Below are 19107 nucleotides of genomic sequence, written 5' to 3' on the forward strand. Positions count from 1 at the left end.
AAAATTTGTCATTTTGAATTACGGTGCATGCAACTCCCGGTATTACCACAGATTGTTACCTTAACATGTTCAGCTGTGTACGTATTAAACAAAGAAAGATACAAAATGTTAATCAGTGAGCTTTAGATGTGCTGGTACGCATATTTTTGATCTTTGGACGGAGCCAGGTTAGCTGTTTCCCCTCGCTCTTTATGCTAGTCTCCATGCTAATAGCTAATCTTCTCCTGGTGCTAGCTCTAGCTCACAGACTTGATAGCATCTTAACGCTCAGTAAGAAAGCAAATAAACATGAAGTGAAAATGTTGAGCTCTTATCTGATTCATAACTTTTTCATCACAAAAAAAAAAAACAATTAAAAAAAACCTCCTTATTTAGCTTCACTGTGACGTCACTTCGACGATGCTAGGTGGGATAATGGCTCGCATGATGCGGCCTCACAATATCTCTTATTCAAAGTGTTAAGTGACCCTTGACCCCTGTGCCAGTCACGGCTACGCCCGGTGGCAGGACATCCAGAACGACCCCCAGTTCGCCATCGTCAATGAGCCTTTCAAATCGCAGGCGAATAAAGGCAACTTCCTGGAGATGAAGAACAAGTTCCTGGCTCGACGCTTTAAGGTAAGGCGAAACGTAGCTTCACCTTTCTTCTTATAACTGGAGAACACTTGATTAATTTGCCATATGTATTTTGTTTTGTTTTGTTCCGATAATATTTTTTTTACAGTAGCCGAGAAATATAAAAATGTTAAACTATCCTTTAAACTACAAGCAATAGAATACTAGTAGTCTTGAATTGGCGGATCAGAGGATTCCGACTATGACCAGCCAAAACCAACTTTAAGGATGTTACACAGACAGATTTCGGTGCCAGCCCTTCTTCCATGCAAACAATCTATTTTAGTAACATTTCGCAGTGTCTTGAATCACCTGACTCGTTTGATGGTCGGATGACATATGCCCCTAGACCCACATATTGGCTGGATGGTATTGCTGACCGCTGCATTTCTGGAACAGCTCTCATCCTGTTTTTGAGCGGCTCGCATGTTTCAGATCCTGCCTTCAACATCCTCATTTACTGTATCACTGTCTCTTTCACATTTCTCGTTATCTCGCTTGCTAAATTATTGGAGTATTTTAGAGGTTTTTTTTTTTCGGTAAATCTTCGCAAGACAGCACAAAGTAAAACTCTTTCACACCAATTTTCCCTTAGTATAGTTTCAGCTGTTGGTTGTGTAACACAATAACGCACTTGTGCAACATGTTAACAACAAATAACCGCATTTTCTTTTTTTGTGGGGACACATTCCCACAGCTGAATCATTGTATGAGTCTTGATTTCCTTTGAAATGCTTGCATTACTGTTGCTATGCCAACTGAGAAAGACCCTGACATACTGCTAAAAAATATCAGACAATGAGAGATGATTGCAGCAATGTCAAACTAATTTAAATGGTATCTTCAGTATTTTTAACCTTCACCCTATTTTCTCTTGTTTTTGTGTCTAAGTGACTAATGGGAACAACTATTTTTGAAATTGGTCCAGTACTGAGAGAGCGCTGAAGCTGCGAACAGGCCACTGGCAGGCTCTGATTGTTATTAATTCACTGACATGATGGAAAGGATCCCTACAGAGTTAGATGTTTTGTTAAAGAGTAAGATGCTTTTTGTTTGACCAGAAACCTCCTGAAAATGCCAGACCCAGCAGACCACCCACCATTTATATAACATTTTCATGTTATTTACGATAATGTCTCATTATTGCTGATTTAGTCTAAAGATCATGATATTTATAATCAAAATAATGTCTTGGTCCTTATATTAAAGGTAATAAAATTACAAACAAAAAAATATATAACAACGTTAAAGTTAGGTGCAAAAAAATTAAACTAGATATCAGTAAGGTACCGAAAAGTAACTAAATAACAGCAAGGCGCAAAAAATAAAACAAGATAAAAGTAAGGGGCAAAATATGAAGACTAGATAACAGCAAAGTGCAACACATACAAACTAGATAATAGTAAGGTACATAATAGTACGGTGCGGAAAAAAACAAACTAGAAATCAGTTAGGTGCAAAAATGTAAAAAAAAAAACAAAAAACCAAAACGATAATACTACAGTGTAGTCATCAAAAACTAGATAGCAGTAGGATGCAAAAAATACAAACTAGATAACAATAAGATGCACAAAAAATTCAACTAGATAACAGTAAGGTGCAAAAAAAGAAACTAGATAATATTAAGGTGCAAAAAATAAAAAGTAGAAAGTGGAAAGGTGCAAAAATTTAGACTACATAACAGTAAGGTGCGAAAAACTTTAACTAGATAACAGTAAGGTGCAGAATATAAAAACTAGACAACAATAAGGTGCAAAAAATAAAGACTAGACAGCAGTCAAGTGCAAAAAATTAAAACTAGGTAACAGTAAGGTGCAAAAAATTAAGCTAGATAATGATAAGGTGCAAACAAAACCAAGACAACAATAAGGTGCAAAAAATTAAACAAGATAACAGTAAGGTGCAAAAAATAAAGACTAGACAGCAATAAAGTGCAGAAAATTAAAACTAGATAACAGGTGGCGCAAAATATGAAAACTAGATAACAGTAAGGTGCAAAAACAATAAATTAGATAACAGTTAAGTGCAAAAAATAAAGACTAGATAACAGCAAGGTGCGAAAAATGGAACTAGATAATATTAAGGTGCAAAAAATAAGTAGAAAGTGGAAAGGTGCAAAAATAAAGACTTAGATAATAGTAAGGTGCAAAATATGAAAACAAGATAACAGTACGGTGCAAAAAAAATAAAAAAAATAGAAAGTGGAAAGGTGCAAAAATAAAGACTAGACAGAGGTAAAGTGCAGAAAATTGAAAACTACATAACAGTAAGGTGCACAATATGAAAACTAGGAAATATTAAGGTGTAAAACCCCCACAATTTTCATGTTCTTTCCTTTACTTGATTTCAAATTGAATCAACATTTGTGAATGAAAACCATTAATATGAAAACATTTACAGTGAAAATAATCTCTTGGTCTTTATATTAAAAATACATTATTACGTTTTTAACAGATGTATAAAATGTGCTTAACGGTACATTGTTAGAAAATACTTAAAATAACCATACAAAAAAACGACACGTGAATGATTGTGGTTCACTGACATCAGTATTTGACCCCTTCATCCTGCAGCTGTTGGAGCAGGCGCTGGTGATAGAGGAGCAGCTGCGACGGGCGGCCTACCTGAACATGACCCAGGACCCCAGCCACCCGGCCATGGCGCTCAATGCGCGCTTTACAGAGGTGGAGTGCCTCGCAGAGTCACACCAGCACCTCAGCAAGGAGTCGCTGGCGGGCAACAAGCCAGCCAACGCTGTCCTGCACAAAGGTCAGAGAAGATGGGATGATGCCAGTAATTAGGGTGAAAAATCTCTCTCTCTGTTTTCATCTGTCTGTTCAGCTCATAAAAAAACAAACATTTAAGCCGAGATAGGCAGTTTAGACAAAGAGATTGGCAAACAGATAATGGCAGGCGCACAATAAAAAAGAGAGATACACATCAACACATGTTGTGCAATCCGTCTTCCTTCCTGCTGAGCCCATATCACTTCTGCCTGAAGCTGACTTTAATAAAGCCGAGCAGATAAGCTTACACGCTGTTAAACCATCGCTCCAAACATTTCCTCACTGGCAAGTCTGTCCATGTTTATATTGTTCTGTCGAAAGGATAACATGCTCAGCACACTACTGTTCTGCCTTGTGTCTCTGCACGTAATGGTGCCGCACTTAATGAATTCTCATAAACAGACTTATCGTGTTGCAAAGCGACGCTGCTGCTCTCTAATCAGTGATTAACTCCATGAGGGGATGTGATGACAGAGTCATGAGATAATAAAGGATGGGAACAGAAATCCCTTGTAAAAATAGAGTGAGAAATGGGCTTTTTTGGAAATAAAAATACCCCAAGATAAGGCTTTTAAACCGAACAGGCTATGGTGTTTAGACGCCATAAATGATAATATAACTAATAATAACGTTTGAAGAACTTGTCTAATTTGGAGGGACAGGGGATCTTTAGGGGGAGATAACAGCTCAACAGTATACGCCACATGGGAGTGGTGAACATCATCTGAAAGCTGGGAACCTGGAGATTAATTTGAGATGCAACACTGTGTGTTGACTTTTTCTACTCAAAAATATGTAATCAACATTGTGTTTTGGTTAGGCGCCTGTTCAGACTTTGAGCATGGGAAGCACCCTGTATCGTCCTGACACTAACCTTCCCGTGTAATCAATCTACCGTTTTTCCCCCCAGGAATCAGTATCTACTTCCTAAAATGTTGAGGCAGAGGGTACTTGCTGTAGCTCTGGTTGAGGGTGAGAGGCTGTCAGCAAATAGTTTGTTGGTCACAGGGAAACAGAGATCTGTGTGGGTACATGAGACCCTGAAAAAGACGGTTTGTCATGGGGAGTACCACCAGGGTCCAGGGGCTTCTCCTCGATGATGGCTGTTTCCAGGCATATTGTAGAAATTTTCTGTCTATCGTTGGGCCGTATGGCTCTGGGTATCCAGCAACTACTACCACCAGTTTCTCCTCCATTGTTTACCAACTGTAAACTTGTTGTCGTGACCACCACAGAAGGCCCGCCTCTCAAATCATCCGATTGGACAACTGGAAAAAAGATGACATGGGTTCTTTTCAGCTCAAGGAAGTCAGAGTGCTCCTGCAGAAACGCGAGGTGCGTCGCAATGTAAAAACGGCGAGCAAAAAGCTTTATTCACATTAAAAACAGTTACAAAAAGCCGCCTCCAGCTGCTAAAATGCTTTCTGTGTGATCAGGGCCTTAGACACCAAGACCTTAAGGAACACCTTTTGACATTTGGAGATTTCTGTACGAACTGCATTTTTCATTGATTGGATAGCAAGCGCTTCGGTTCTGGAAACTGCACTACACTTAGGATAGCCAAACATCTTCTGCATGCCCAAGGTCTCGAGTTTGTGGTCGCAAAGTTTCATGAGGCTGTGATCATCCTAGAGGTCACTTAAGGTTATTTTATACAGTGAGGTCAATGAAGTGGCTACTGTGGTGGCTAACATCATCACACGTAAACAAAATTGGGCTTGTTGAATCCACAACAGTGTCAGCTTTCCACTCATACCCAAGTTATGCAATTCCAAGACTGTTTAGAGGCTCCAGTGTGCAGAAATATTCAAGCACACTAGGTGAAAATAATACATGTATACTGCATGGTTTTTTACCAAAAAAAACCTCACAATTGAAAATACCAAAATTGTCGACAAGAAATGTAAATACAAAAAGATGATTTCAGGGTGGAGTAGGCAGTGTAACACATGAACGTTTCTCACTTTGACTTTAAAGTGTTCAGAGTCGGGGCTTGTCAAACATCGTCTGAGAGGTTATTCCAGGTTTGTGCAGCATGATAACAAAACGCTGCTTCACTATGTTTCGTTCTAACTCTTGGGACGGTCAGTTGGCCGACCCCAGATGTCCTCAGGGTCCTAGAAGGTTCATAAAACCCATTTTCATTCAGATGTCTTGAGCTGAGAGTTCTAGGGACCCTTGTTTCTTCCATCGCCCAAATTTGGAGCTATGTTAGCCCCCCTTTCCCGACAAGCTAGCATGACGAGTTTCATAAGATAGCAGTGTCTTCACTCTGGCTTTAAAACTCAGCCCGCTACGTCTTCGGAAAGACAGTAGTGTTGGCCGTGGATGCTGGCATCTCAGAGGAGACCTTGTAGTCCAGAAGTCGTCAATCTCAAAGGTTTCTTGGGAGTTGAAGTGACCCTGGACGTTAAATGAAATATATAATATAGTTCCTGAGCCTCAACCTTCACAAGGGAGCTATTTTTTTCTGCATCAATCAATAAAGTATCCATACAAAGCAAATGATTAATAAGAGGTGTCGAAGAAACAGGAAGTATCAAGCTAGAACATGCAATTATGGATCAGAAGTGAAGCATTGAGTCTTTCGTCTTAGTAGTTGTTGATGTTTGTTGTTGTCAGTGTTGAACCAGCTGGAGGAGCTGCTGAGCGACATGAAGGCCGACGTGACCCGGCTACCGGCCACGCTGGCCAGAGTCCCACCCATCGCCGCCCGCCTACAGATGTCCGAGAGGAGCATCCTCAGCCGACTGGCCAGCAAGGGCACTGAGACGCACACACCCCCGGTCAGCAGCAACCAGCAGCCTTTAAACACACACACACACACACACACTTAAACACATGCTCATATGCACAAGTTGAAACCTGCTTCCAGCTGCCTGCATTCAGTGGAAAAATAATAGATGGAGCGCGGCCAATGAGAAACACAGAGCCCATTATCTTGTCACCCACCTGTGGATTTTCACTCCACAACTGTTTAGTCAGCAGATTTCTTTCTGTCAGCTTACATAACGTAGAAGTGCTTTATCTTATCTTATATCATCTATTTTCATAAATCACATCCGACATGCACAAAACTTCTCTTCCTCTTTGCAGCCCATTCCTCCGGGACCCTACGCGACCCCTCACAACTACGGAGCCCCCTTCACCCCCGCACCCCCGAGCGCCCTACTCATGGGAGGGGCCAACTACAGTCAGATGCCGCCTGGATCCTTCATATCAGGTCAGTGTTAAATCTCCATTGACATCCTTTACTTGTGATAGTAGCAGCTGGGTCAGGAGTTGGGTCTGTTTTTATAAACGTGCAGACGAGTGTTGCGCAAACGCAGAAAAGTTCAAGAGGTAGCTTGGAATTTTGCGAAGAAAGTTGCGTTATATGAGGGCATTTTCCATAACTGGTGTATTATCTAAATAAATAAATGTGTTTTTTATTTTGTGACAGACATCTGGAATTCTTCATCTTACATAAAGGTGCAGCATTTTGAGTTTTGGTATTTCAGTCGACGTGTGGAAAAATGTTTTTTCCTCCTCTGAAAGTGCTTAAGGGGCCAGTTAGGAGCCGTTTCAGTCTTCACCTGCCAGCGCAGGTGCTCTGTGTGTGAATCTGTGGGTGTGAGAGCGAGAGCAAGGTGGATGTGTTCCAGTCAGTAATAAGCAAACATCTGAAGGTATTACGGGACCCATAATTATAGCATCCAAGGTAATTTACACAAGAATAGCAGCTTGTTTGATGTGTTTGACAGTTGGCAAGCTGGCAGTTTAAGCCAGATTTATGATTCCTTGCGGAGGTGAAGGATTCCCGTGTGTCTTCTTTCTTCTACTTGGTGATAAGAGAGATTTATGGGAAGATTTGGACAGGAAATGGCTGCGCTAGCTCAAGCAGAAAATAGAGATTTATCAAAGTAAACGTGTGTAAAAGGGGCACTCACAAGGTTCTGTTTACTCGTCATGAGGACTCAGCCTGTGGAGAGTTTTGTGTAAAATCTGTGGCGCTGGAGCAGAAAATAACTCTGATGACATCACAGTGATGTCATTAGGGTTATATCTGCTCAGGCTTGTAGACTACCAGTTTATAACCTGTATTATGAACTGGGGGCATGGAGTTTAAAAGGTGCAGGTGAGGAGGGACAAACGAAAGACTGTATTGCGTTACAGGAAATGTCGGATACGGTGTTGTTGCAGCTTAGAGGGAGAGTTTGGATCTTTTAAAGTGGGCTGTATAGATGGTGGTGCACGCTCCCAGTTTGGAGAAGCAGGCAGGAGTTCGGCATGGAAGCTGAGCAATGTACTACTGTAGCAAAATGTATTTTAGCCACCTAAAAAACTAAATATCCGTTCAAGTGTGCGTTATATTCAGAATATTTTCACTGCTGTACCGTGCTGTCATAAGCCCTGTTTCCAATGAGCAGTTCAGTTCAGTTCGCTTTTTTTCCATTTCCACTGTGAAAAGTTGTGGATGGTACCGTACTAAAAGGTGGAGCTGTGAACACTGCAGTCTGATTGGTCAGTAGAGGACGGTCACTCTGCTCAGGGCTGAGTTGTGGCTGGTTTTGAGGCTCATGTAACCACTGTTCATACTGTGGAGAGTTTTATTAGTAAACTGTAACTGCAGCAGCTGGAGTCGGAGAAACAATAATTTCATTCACTGGGTCGACTGCCGGCAACTTTTACGGTGGAACGTTAACTTGTAATGTTCTTCAATGGCAACTTTTACGGTGGAACGTTAACTTGTAATGTTCTTCAATGCTTTGACCATCACTTTAGTTTTTATATCACATACACTTTTGTTAACGAGTGCATCTTTAAGCATAATATATAAAAATTTCGACCAAGTTATGTGAGCTGCGTACATCCCAATCCTCACTCGTAGAAAAAAAAGCATCGTGGAAAGTTGTTCCTGTGGGCTACGGCAACACTAAACCCCTGAGCTTGCCTGAGAAGGACTAAATGCACAAACCTGCTATTTTTAAATATCCCATGCAGAGAGACTCTCACTGCAGCCTGATTTATTTTGTTCTGAAAATGTCGGCGTGCAGCCTCATTCTGTGGACGATAAACGAGGCGCAGACTCCTATCTGTGTCGACAGTGATGAGGAAATACAGTGAGTGCTGGACGGAGCAGTGAGTAACAACAACCCCACCCATATTTAAGGGTACTGTTTGCAGTGGAAACGCTAGGGTCTAGGTACCATGTCTGAAGGTGGTCCCAAAGGTACCATACTGAAAGAGTTTGGTGGAAACGGGGCTATATATAGATACCGTAATGGCTTCAATTCCTTGCCACAAAGGGCTGTCTGACGCAAAAGGTAAAGCAGTATAAATGCTGTCAGTATAGAGTGTTTTTCAGGTGGCTAAAATACATTTTGCTGCGGCCCCCATCCACAGCAGTACATTGCTTAGCTTCAGTGCCGGCACTCCTGCTGCTTCTCCAAACTGGGGGCGTACTGACAGACATCTACTGTGTGTAATACGCTGACTATGGATAAGTACCTCATACAAGCCTACTTCAAAAGATCCAAACTTTCCCTTTAAGTCATACTAAGGACTAAGAGACAGGAATATTTCGGCCTGTGCTGCTTTGATTTTGACTATTCTTTATTTTAATGCGTCTTTGTGAAATACAAAATCCCTGCTGTGCTCCTTTAAGTCAAGCTTGTCATAACGATCTCAGCGAGGACGTCTGCACACAAAAGACAAATTATAAGTTTGTCCAACATTACCGAAAAGGAGATCGTTACCTCAACTTTTTCCATGTTTTTTACCCAACGACAACCTCGAGCAGCTTTAGAAATCTGAACAAGAAAACACACACACGGCTCAGGCTCGCTAATCACAGTTCTTGTGGTCTCTGCTGCCTTAGTGGAGTTACAGTTTTTGGGAGCAGAGCTACAGAGTCTCCACGACACCCTGACAGAGGAGCACAAATCCATCCTCAGAGATCTGGACTTGATTACTTGGCAACTTGCACTGATGATGGGCAAAAGCGGTCCAAAATGTTGCTTCTATTTAAAGATATCATCTGAGGAATTTCATCTTTATATGGTTATGTTGTAGTGGAAAAACATTCAGTCAGGAGAATCGAAATGAGTGACTCTGGGAATATTTCTATGCACGATCAAGTCCAGTGTTGTTTAGCTCTTGTGTTTCAATGTAATCCTTAAATATGTGGAGCAAAGAGCTACCTGATGGCTTCTAAAGCAGCTCTGTTTTAAGCACTTTGAGTCGACACTTTATCTCCCCGAGCAGCTTAAGTTGTGAAACCTGCAAAAATCCAGAACGGAGTCCATATTGGAAAAACACATCTGTGGCAGAGTTTCTGATGTGGCTGCCAGATAGACACCTGAAATAGACATTACCGAAATCAAACAGGAACGTGCTGCACTGCTATATTAAGGCATTTTCATCTCTTAACATGTCCAACCTCAAAACCTCAATACTCAGCAGTAACGGCACATTGTGCAACAGTAAAGCACAGTCTGGAGTGCTATCAAACATGTCGGGGGAGTGTTTTCTTTCCCGAGCATGTTTATTTTCACTCGTGAAGTCCTTTTGTGGCTCTCGTTACTTATTGAGTTAAAAGCTGTAGATTTTAAATCATAAAAAGAAGTTCTGTTTTGGCCCCTCGTCCAGCTCTCCTCGCCTGCAGTCTGTCAGAGCGCACTGGCAGTTTTGTGAATTTATTTTCTCATAATTAGTTTGGTAACAGCATATGCTCACCAGACGCACTCCCCGCTCTGCATGTGTATGCGTGTTCGGAGATGTTTAGATAGCGGCGATGTGGCAGAGATAACTGGTAGAACCTGATATTCCCCAATAGCTTTGCCTTAAAAAAAAAACCCACAACACCCAGCTCTCTCTCAGTGCAGCCTGCCTCCACTCAGTGTATCTTGATTTATGTAATTGTAGACTGAGACATCTGTCAAAGGCATTGCATTTTAGAGAGCCAGGGCCTATCTCTGAAAATGTCATTATGCTGTGTGCCAAGAAAACATTCGGACTTTGTACCAAGGTATTTTGAGAGGGACAGAAACCGCAGAAGGAGTTTGGTTGTGTAAACGTCGTGTTGTGACTTGTGAACCGGCGGAGGGCTGGGCCCCGGCGCTGTGCTGTTCAGAAATAGTCGCGCGCGCGTTGTGTTGCTCCGTGGGTTTTTTCTCGCTTGTGGGGGCCTCGCGGCGAGCAGCTTGAGCTGAGCGCAGGCCGAGCCGAGCCGAGTGCAGTCTGAACATCCTGAACTCTGGCAGGGCACAGGCACGCAGCAAAATGAGGCCACATTTACGGTCTTGATTGGGGTTGTGCTGGTTCCTGACCTTCTTAGACTCCAGCCAGGGAGGGAAAGAGTGAGCAGGAGTTAAAACAACAAAAAATCTCTGATTGTGCGACCTCCACCATTAATAGCCCTCTCCTGAGAGAAGCTCCCTCGCTTGAGTACACAAAACACATCCAGAAATATGCATGTCTGCCGTGGCACTTTTTACTTCTACTACTTTAGCTGCACTCTGTGAACTACAGAATGTAATGATACGCCAAGTGCTCCCATGAAGGATTGTTTCGTGCTGTCTCACACATGCCAATATCCAAGCATTTGCACAATACTCTGAATTGCATTTTTGGAAAACCTGTTTCAGCGATCAGTGCTGCCATGAGGAAGCTACTCATCTTCACTAAAAGACAAAACTTCATCCTGTAGGGGCGTAGAAATTAGAGATTGCCCTTCAAGTGGAGCACACTGGTTCAAGCCCTCATGTCTGCAGGCACCCGCGCTGCTGAGGTGTCCTTGAGCAGGACACTGAACCCCCCGCCAGCTGCAGTAGCTCCCCTCTGACCTCTGACCTCCCCGCAGAGGAGGGAGGCAGACTAACAGAGAATTCCCTACGGGGACCAGTAAAGTGTCACATTATCCTGCTCCCCTCTCCGAGTCTCCACTACAGTCTGCCGCTTGTCTGCCCCCACAGAAGCCGCCGCCGCTGCTGGGGCCACCGGGGGAGCTGCTTGGGGAGCCGCCGGAGGGCCAAACGCTGCTTGCCAGAAGACCAAGGAGCATGATGTGGTGCAGCGGCAGCGGGTGGTGGACCTCTGGAAGGACGGCAAGTCCGAGGGGGCCATCGGGCAGGAGCTGAGGATGCCTAAGTCGACGGTGCACAGCATCATCGTCAAGTACCGGCTCAGCAATACGGTGGAGAACCTGCCGCGCAACGGGCGACCAAAGAAACCCTAAGGAGAGGAGCGGAAACACAAGAGGACATTTTGGATAAAACGTCCAGGAATGTAACAAAAATGGAGACTGAAACAGAGAAGCTGGAAAGGAAAAAGTCCAGAAAGGACAAAGCACTTTGACACTGCGGGAATGTGAGGAATATAAAGGGAGAAGTAAAGCTCACTGGATCGAATAGGGACTGGAGGCAGAAAAGGGAGAGGACATGAGAAGTGAAAAGACGTGGCGGCACTTGAAAGAAAACAAGCAATCAACTGCAGAGAGAGGGAGAGGAGGAGGAGGAGAGGTCCAAAGTAAGAAGGGAGAGAGGTGAAAAGCTGGCGCTGAGATCAAGCACTAATGATGCGTGGGGGGGGGGGTGAAGGGGGGGTGCGATGACCTGTCTGGAACAAACAAAATCCTCGAGTAAAGAGAAAAGGCGCTACTGAAATAAAGCCCAAAAATCTGACTTTGAGGGGAAAGATGTCTGGACCGAGGAAGGACGGAAAAAAAGACGGTATGTTAATGCAATCACAGGTTTTCAGGAATTCAGATATGAGGGCCGAAATGGAGAAAAATGCAACAAAGGAGGATTTTTTTTTTTCCTCTAAAAGCTCAGACAGATTTCTTCTTTTTCTGTTTCTCCCTGTGCGCCGAAAAAGATTTCCCCCCGGATCAATTCCTCATCCGCCGGCTGACTGAACAAGCCTGTCCCCTCGCTCTGACCCTGTACTCCCTCATTCCTCCGCAGCCCTCCACTCCTCCGTCTCTCTCTGTCTCAGCCTCACACACACGTTTATATACTGTATATCTATACACTGTGGACCTCACACACAACCTGAAAACCTGCAAAGAACTTAATTTATCTGCTCAGCACAGGCAGATGAAATCCAAACTCGAAATAGAAAGGGATGAACTCAGATAATCTTGCAAAAAAAGGAAAGAAAGCGAAGGGAAAAAAAGAGTTTTCTAAGTTTAAAGCACTTCTTCCCATGGACTCTTTTGCCCCAGCATTCCTGAGTCCAACCAAGCATAGAAGCAAGAACCATAGATATAAAAAAAAAAACTCTGCCTTTGTGCAACAATCAGTAGCAACTGTGCTCTGACCCAATTGAGATATGTACTGTATTACAAAGCATATTTACTATTGCACCTTTTAACGGGGGGGGGGGGGTCACTTAAAGGGGAATATCACTCCACTGAACTCACAGTTTCCTGTTTTTAAGCCTCATTGCAGCAAAAAAAACCCTCTGTATTTACGAGCAGCTCTTCCCCAAAGCTAAAGACTGTAATCTGTCACCGAAAGAAAGAGGGGAGCCTTCGCTTTGAAGCCCGGGGAGACGCTTTCGTTCCTCGAGCTTCTTTATTGTGACAGCGTGATGGATTCCACGCTGGAAAATGTCCCCTGATCCCCGAGAAAATAAAACACTCTGGACTGTGTCATCGTTTTTCCAGCTCGGTGTGTGTGCAGTAGAGCTGTACATCAGTGTGACATCCCAGACTAAAGAGCAGGGCAAACTCCTCTGCCTCGATTCAGCGAGGACAGAGGAGTCCGAACTTTTCCAGGATGTGTGAGTGTTTTTAAGCTAAAATCGAGTGGTATTTCCCTTTAAAGACCAGAGAAGTGTGGCAGTGGTGCGGCCTGCAATGAGGACTGTGCTGTGTGTGTGAAGGCTGAGGAATGTGTGTGTACGTGTTTTTGTGCATGGTCGCTCAGCTATTTCTATCAGAACTAGGTATCCTTTAAAATGTTCAGTACTGGTGCCAATATACCTGAGTTTCTTTACCAATTCCAAACCATACCTTTTTAGGATGCTACTTTTAAGAATGTACTATATAATATATTTTTTCACAAATAAGCTAAACTCAAATATTTAAGTTTCAACACTAATCAGCAGGATAGCATTGTCTCACATTCAACATGGGTGTTGTGCACTTACCAGAAATGGCGACCACAGCATTTGACCGCTACTTCTTACACTAAATGTCAAATTGCAACTGGTCGGAGCACTACTGCCAACATTTGACCGTCATTGTTGCCTGCCAAAATGTCTGCCAACTTGTTTGCCACTTCTACAACTTTGGGTGGCCCCTGCCTTTCCACTACATAGCCAAGATGGTGAACACTAAGGGGGAGAGTTGTCTATAGGGGAGTGACGATCCATCGATTTGGATCGGTATGTTAATTCCGTGATCAACGATCCAGTGTCATTGATGCAAAGTGAAAACATCAATCCACATTGTCATCTTTAGGATACGCTCTTATTTTGAAAGTCTGTGTCACTGTCAAACAGCGGCAGGCAGATGGCAATCAGCGAAGAAAAGACGATGAGGATAGCGTTATTTACTCGGGAATAAATCAGCACTGTGGAAGTATTTTAGATTTCGGAAAAGATACAGATCAACACACTAGAGCTTAGTGGGCGCGGCCCCCCCTTGACGGCGCCACTGGCCGCGCACATGTGAGTTGTCGATGGTGACAACGTGTGTGTCGGCTTCGTTGAGTGTACCAAGTGTAGTGCGATGTTGGTATATGACAGCAAAAAGACAGTGACTTCGACACTTAAGAGGCACATGACGAAGGCTTGCCATGGAAAGAAAGACGAGAGTCAGCCTTCAATGTCCACGTTCGTAACCTTAAAAAAAATGTCGGGTTTAAACCGGGCTCGGGCTCGTAATTACAGTTAAAGGGATGGGCCGGGCTCGGACAGAACATGCACGGGCTCGGGTGGGGTCGGGCTGGATTTTTTGGGCCCGATCTAAGCTCTACAACACACAAAGCACATGGCGTATGTGAACAATGCAGTTAGGAGATAAAACACGACGTAACGTTACCTGCCAGGATGAACGTCTTACTCCACTAACTTTTCACTACAGCAGCATAAGCTGCTCTGTTTCATGGCTGTTTGGAGAAATTTGCCTTCAGGGCTTTAAGTTTTAGGCAAAATGAAAACATTTCTTCCAGAAAGGCTTCTCTGTCAGAAAGCCCTAAAGCTATCGGGAAATATCGTATCGTTGTCCAAAGAATCGATATGATACGTTATCGTGATGAAGCTGGTGATTTACACCCCTAGATGTCCAGGGTTCCACACTCAACTTTTTGACCATTTTGAGTACAGCATCCAGTACTCAAAGCACACTGCACCCTACTCTATCTCTAATTGGCTAGTACTTCTTGCCTTCGTTGGTTGGGCTGATAAGATTAGGCATGTTGAGTGGTTCAGGGTAGGATGACAATATTAGGGTAAGCTAAGGTTTATGGCTTCGTCTTCGTCATACTAGGAATGTCTGATTCTGCTTAGTAATGAACCATGTGCTTCTGTTTGGGGGTGTATGTACCCTACTTTTCGTAGAATCAGCCCTTCAGAACAATGCAAATTTGTTTTCGGGATACTGGGCTGTTGAACAAATGGCCTTTCCATCCACTGCAACATTATTTGGACTACTGGGGCTTTGGAATTATTAGCCCTGGGAACATAAGCATGGCAGCGCATACAGTGCGTTTATCAGAGCTTCTTTACTGAAAACAGCGCGGTACCCCAAAAACAGAAGGCCCGTTTCCACCGCAGGAACTAAGGGGTAATTTTACGGGGCCGGGGCCGTTGGTGCGTGTCTCCACCGCAGGAACCACCCCCGAAGGACAGAGTTCCGGAACTTTTACAGGGGCTAAACAAGTCCCTGCCTCGGGGTAGGTACTCAGAACGGCCCCGAAAGACTCCTGGCTGGGGCTTGGGGTTTACTTGGTGCTGATTGGATATACTCAAGGAGGGATGTGACGTGAACAGAAAGCTACAAAATAGCCGGCATTTTTAAAACTCAGCAGACGAGGGTTAGCTCGTTCATATAGCTTCCGCCGCCATGTAAAAAAAACTCACTAAATGGCCCGTGAAAAAAATATTCTTTCCAGCGGATATCTTAGTTACAACATGATTGAGCTAGCAAAGCAGTTTTGTGTTGCTATGTGTGGTATTTATTCAGTTATGGGAAATCACGATGTCTGGAAAGCATCAGTAGTGGCTGCAGCTGACAGGGACAGCTCACAACAGCATCTGTTAAAAGCCTCCCGTTGTCGGATACGACATGAAACTACTCCAGTTAGCTCAATCATGTTGTAACTAAGACATCCGCTGGAAAAAATGTTTTTTTCACGGGCCATTTACTGAGTTATTACAGACACCGCTATCGGCTAACAGCTAACAACGTCCCTACGTCGCCCCGGTCAAAATGGTCGCGCAACGATTACGTCACATCCAGAGCCCGTAACTTTACAGGAACCTTCCTCGTACTCCGCTCTCTCAGTGGAGACACGGTGGTTGAGAGAGCCGAGCAAGAGGACGTTCCTGTAGTAGTTCCTGCCCCCCAAATAGTACCAGGAACTTCTTCAGTGGAAACGGGCCTAGATGCACATTGCTCCGAAGGGCCGTTTCCCAAGAAAAACAGACACACATTCTCCCAAACAGAAGCAAGTGGCTAATTGTTATTCAGAATGACGTTTTGGATATTTTTACGCCATCCTATTTTTCCTCTGATTGGCATACCCTGCTATTCTTACCCTAACCAATCTCACTCCTAAATACTGAAACCTAACCAACCCAACCAATGAAAGCAACGAGTACTAGCTTATCAGAGGCGCAAAATCCGATGACGTTATTCTGGATAATAATTAGCCATGTGCTCTGAAAAAAAAAGCCATCTGGAGCAATATGCCTTTCTTTTGGGGATACTGAACAAATGGACAAATGGGCTTTCGATCCGTCGGTCCATTTTTCTGACTATTGGAGCTTTGGAATTATGAGCAATCAGAACAATGTCCCCCTGTGCGCTACCTGCTCAGCACCTAAAAAAAATTAGCGACTAGTTGGTGAATATAGTGGAGCATGTAGCAGCTAAAGAGCCAGGTATTTCCTTCAGTGAGTGGTGGAGACCAAAACTGAGCTAAAATGCAAGAATATTACTCTTAGACTCAATAGGTGGAGCAAATGAAAGGCGTTGCTTTGTGTAAGCTGGACGTGATAGAATATCAATGTGCTGCCCTCAAGTGCTCAGAAAATCAGTTAATACAGGTTTAAATCAGGAAATATCTGATCAAAGGATAGGCTACCAAGATGAAGAGTCCGGCCAACTTTTAAGGTTTCAGTATTTCACATCATGAGTCATGATACCCGGTCTCAAAAGAAAACATAACACACATCTGTGCACACACACACACACACACACACAGAGGAGCATGGATATGCATGCAAATTAGTTGTTTTTTTTCACAGTGAGATCTGTGATTGATGATTTTACCCCCAAACTCTTGAAACACATAGATTTGTGAAAATCTTCTCAAGTCTCAGTTGGACAGACTCATAATTCTAAAATCAAACTTGTGCTTTCTGAGCTCCGGAACGGTTGACAGTTCAGAGGCAGGAGGTTGTTCCTGATGAAAGCTTTTGGCATAGCTGCAGACACGCAAAGCTTTTCAGCAAGCAAAAACACTGTGTTTCCTGCCAAGATGGCAGCGTTCTCTTCTATCAGATAGTAGGCAGGACCTACAGGGGAGAGACACGATGGCCAGGAATGTTTTTTATTGCCTTTCTGGACTTTAGATGCTCCATCCAGCGCAGTCCAAGAGTTTAATGCATAGTAGATGAATAAAATGGGTAAAGTTTTAGGAATTCCTAGATATATGTCCATGTGTGGGCTGTTGGAGTTCTCGTATTTTTCCTGTAGCTACAATTATCACTGCCAACCTAAGTTTGGACAAGAAAATGTTCATTTGTCTAGCACTGTCTGCTGCTACTGTGAAGCTCCAGACAGGCTGCAGAGAGAAGTTTGGATGGACAGACGTGAAGTATTGCAGTGTGGATTTGGCGTTGCAGAGGGAATCCATTATCTGGCGTAATGCATGTGTCTCATTGAATTCCTTCCCCTGTTTTATCTTCACAGCTCCTTTACCTTATATGCCTTTTTTTGTTGAGCCTGAGTCAGACTGGATTTTTGTGCGGCTGACACTGATATTGTTGTTTTTGATGTGAAATTGCAGTCAGCACTAACCTAGGGGACAAATGTTTCATGTGACTGCACTACAATAAAAGCCATCTTTTCGCTAGTGGAACTTTTTTAATATGAAGCAGCAGAGTTAAGAAATGTTAGATTACAGTTATGAGAGCGAAGAGTTAACAGCAAAGCTGATATCAATGCAGCGAAATTAAAAACAGTCACACTGGATTACGCACTGAATCATTTTCTGTGAATCTCTCTTGTGTAGGTAGGTAATTTAAAGCAATGGCGGACCCCGCCACTGACAATGAAAATTATTATTGTTTGTCACTAGAGAGGTGTTCTCACTTTCTTCTACTGAAGGGTGCAATATCTGTGAACTCCCCTGAAAATCTGAGCTTCAAAGTACGTCAGGCAAGCGAGGTTATGTACGTCACTAATACACCTGAAACCTACAACCCAGGGCGGGCCAACAGTACAGAGTAGAGTTAGCATCAGCACAGTGAAAGCTTTGACGGCAAACATGGCAGAGTGTAAAATTTTTGGATGTAAACGGGACCAACGCAAGCACACTGTGACACTGTAGCAGATATTATTGTATGTTTTCCAACGCTGTATCAGTCACTGCCAGTTTGCCTACAAGCTAGCAAACAACTGAAAGATGCTAACTATGCTAACCATTTTGATATGTCAGCTAGTTGCAAATTTTGGTGCATAACAGACTTATTGTCTGAGTCAGGGTCTGACCGGTAACTAACCGATTAATTTTTAAGAAAGAAATGCAAAATTAAAGCTTTTTCTTTTAGTCCGGCACTTCTTCGACTCAGTGAGCTTTGGGGACGCATTTCAAAGCGCTATCCATTTGGAGGTGGTGAAATTTAAATTTCTTGTGATGTAAATGTCTTGCCTTCAGTTTTATTGTCTGGGCGACAGACAGCTGGCTAGCTAACATGCAGAAATATAGTGTCGACTGTCCCTTCAGTCTCCACTGGTTAGCTAACGTTAGCCTTGACCGCTCTGCACGGCGCACCTACCACGTCTAATGGGAGCTAGCTTGTGGCGCCATTCATTTGAGATTACTTCTGGGAATGGTGTCCCAATGGCGGGACGGCATTGCTGCAGAAACATGGTGGCCGCCCTCCAGCCTCCCTCCAGGTAGCCGCAAAACCCTGTTAGCATTCACTTCGTTTATATGACATTAGAGAAAATAGATTTATTGTGTTAGTCCGACTACAACCAGACTTTTAAAATACATGTAAACAGTCTGACTGGAATCGTACCAAATCTGATTTCCCAAAACTTGGACTAACACCCAGATTATGCGACTGGGAGTCGAATTACTCCTGAATGTATAGCCTACAGTCAATCAGACCCAAACTGGCTGAGGCGTTCGGTGCATGTTCCTCAGTGTTCGCCCCGGGCTTTGACCATGAAGTCGAAAGCATTAAATGTGTAACAAAAGAAGAAGCCGGTAACAACATGGCAAAATCTACATCCAGAGATGTGCAACTTTTTGGAAATGTTAAT

General features: G+C 43.5%; 1 protein-coding gene across 6 annotated transcripts in view; it reads left to right on the top strand.

Annotated features, from left to right (window-relative positions):
- The window catches only part of chd3 (chromodomain helicase DNA binding protein 3), a 68800-nt gene that overhangs the window by 40824 nt on the left and 8869 nt on the right, over positions 1–19107 (top strand). For 2 of the 6 annotated variants that reach the window (XM_050067650.1, XM_050067649.1), the window contains exons 36-40: positions 486–618; positions 3189–3384; positions 6024–6187; positions 6498–6624; positions 11357–12720. In XM_050067650.1, coding sequence (XP_049923607.1) covers positions 486–618; positions 3189–3384; positions 6024–6187; positions 6498–6624; positions 11357–11619 — 883 coding nt within the window. In that variant the 3' untranslated portion in view covers positions 11620–12720. Of the gene's footprint in view, positions 1–485; positions 619–3188; positions 3385–6023; positions 6188–6497; positions 6625–11356; positions 12721–19107 lie in introns of those variants that run through there. The other 4 variants (XM_050067648.1, XM_050067653.1, XM_050067647.1 and 1 more) reach the window with 3 other exon arrangements.

Source organism: Epinephelus moara, chromosome 17, assembly GCF_006386435.1.
Source record: "Epinephelus moara isolate mb chromosome 17, YSFRI_EMoa_1.0, whole genome shotgun sequence".
NCBI lineage: Eukaryota > Metazoa > Chordata > Actinopteri > Perciformes > Serranidae > Epinephelus > Epinephelus moara.